At 42.6% G+C, this 1,978-nt stretch overlaps 1 protein-coding gene across 1 annotated transcript; it reads left to right on the forward strand.

The window, feature by feature from the left end:
- The first annotated feature begins 279 nt into the window (after positions 1-279).
- On the forward strand, positions 280-866 carry LOC115266171 (uncharacterized). Its single transcript, XM_029872139.2, has 2 exons — positions 280-454; positions 519-866. The coding sequence occupies exons 1-2, from the start codon at positions 390-392 to the stop codon at positions 784-786; spliced, it is 333 nt and encodes a 110-aa protein (XP_029727999.1). The 5' UTR covers positions 280-389; the 3' UTR covers positions 787-866.
- Positions 867-1,978: the final 1,112 nt, after the last annotated feature.

Genomic DNA, 1,978 nt, shown 5'->3' on the forward strand with positions numbered 1-1,978 from the left:
ATTATTTCAAACGTGAAAACGTAACAGTGAATAATATAAAACTGACTTTAATAGTGTTCAGTTTTGTACTGGAGGGTACACAAGTTCGTAATGGGACTGACTTGCGATTACATTTCATTTTGGGACAATCTGACTTGATGTTGTTTTTTAATTTTACTGAACAAACTATATATTTTTATTCACGCAGCTGAAAGATCATCGCAAGAAAGATCGAAAACGGACATTAACTCATTTTTGTCCAAAATTCAGATGGGACTGACTTGCGATTCACGGCAGTGAATGTCCCAAAAGTATATGAGCGCGGTTACGGAAATAAGAAAAGTAAGCTTTGGATAATTTGGAAACGTCAGTCAAATCGTGTTGTTGTTGCCAGCTATTTTTGATGAATTATGGATAAGGTGGATAACGTGGATAGCACTGAGGATGCGGAACCGTCATCAACATCCGAAGCCAAGTAAGTAAACCCTTACCTTTGACGAAATGTTTAGTCAAAAATGTTCTTATCTCTCTACTTACAGAAAGGAATGCGCCATATGCCTGGAAGAGCTGGACAGCAACGTAAAAGCGCTGGAGTGTTCCCACAGTTACCACGAACGGTGCATCGATATGTGGCTCGAGAAGAAGGGAACCTGTCCGACATGCCGGCACGTTACCAAAATCGGTCCTCGCCGGCTGATGATCGCCGCTAGAAGGCAGGCGCGCAGAACCAGGAGCTACCAGCTGCAGTCCAGGTCGAGTCGGGTTCAACGTCTGCTGGAACGAATCACGGAGCATACGGATGAGTGACGTTTCGAACGTTAGATTTCAAAATTCTAGTTTGTATATTTTTGACTCTGCTTGGGTTTTATTAAAACTGTGAACATCTATGTATTTTGTATTAAAGGCAAAGACGGTCTGGCGTTGATAAACGATTGCAAACATCACTACCGTCCCCTTCTTCACTTAGACCTGTGTTGGTACTTGAAGTAACATCTAATCAGGCTCAAGCTCAATTTATATTTATACATATTCACTATCATTTCTAAATTTTAAAATGCTTTTCCAATAGTTTTGTTGTACTCATCCAATGTCCCACTATATCTACATATTTATTAAATACCTCGAGAGCATCACATCAAAGCAAAGAAGGTTAACAAAATTCTAATTTGCTGCTACCAGCCACATGAGTCACATGGATAGCTCTCTGATTGATGACGTTCCGACCATAGTCCGGTTTGCATCCAAAGCCAATGCCAATGGCACCGGTCGGTGATGATGATATGTATCCCTCTCGTGTGTAGTAAAATTTATACCTGCATTAGTGATTTTTCCCTCGACACGATATTTTCCCACGTTTTTTTCCTGCGTTCTCTCAATTTTCGCTCTGCTTCTTCGGGCCATTCGTTTCGGAGATCCTTTCGGGCTGTCCGTCCGTCCTGGTTAGCTGCCGCCACACCGTATGCATTCTACGGCCTTATCCCGGGGCGAAGCAAAAGAAGCAATCAGTCAGTGGTCTTGCCTTTCCTGTTGATTCAACGGCGAAGAGGACGACGATCGGTCGAGATGTGCAGTACACACCTTTGTCAAGGAAATGGAAGGTAAGGATCCGTAGCAGGAACAGGAAAAATGAGGAACTGCCCTCGCATCTGTACGTGTTAGAAAATTTACGCTTACGCATCAATAGGTCATCATCATCAGTGGGACGGTCGTATTCAGGCACCGTATGTCCGTTTCATTCAAAATTAAGAATACGGGTTTTGTTAGGATCGGATCGTTGTTGCAACCGTTTTAAACATGTGTTCTGTAGGTCAGTGTTTTTTTTTCAGTTAGAAAAAGTGGGTGAAGCAAGGTACTTTAAAATTGTTCACTGAAAAACGAGAACAGGTGGACGGAATCTCTGAAACTATGAGACTTAGATAATGAAGCCGAAGCGATAAACGTGCGGATGTTCAGCTAGACCATGCTGAGGTTTTCTGGGCTCGGTTCTTGGTCGATCCAG

Source organism: Aedes albopictus, chromosome 3, assembly GCF_035046485.1.
Source record: "Aedes albopictus strain Foshan chromosome 3, AalbF5, whole genome shotgun sequence".
Taxonomy (NCBI): domain Eukaryota; kingdom Metazoa; phylum Arthropoda; class Insecta; order Diptera; family Culicidae; genus Aedes; species Aedes albopictus.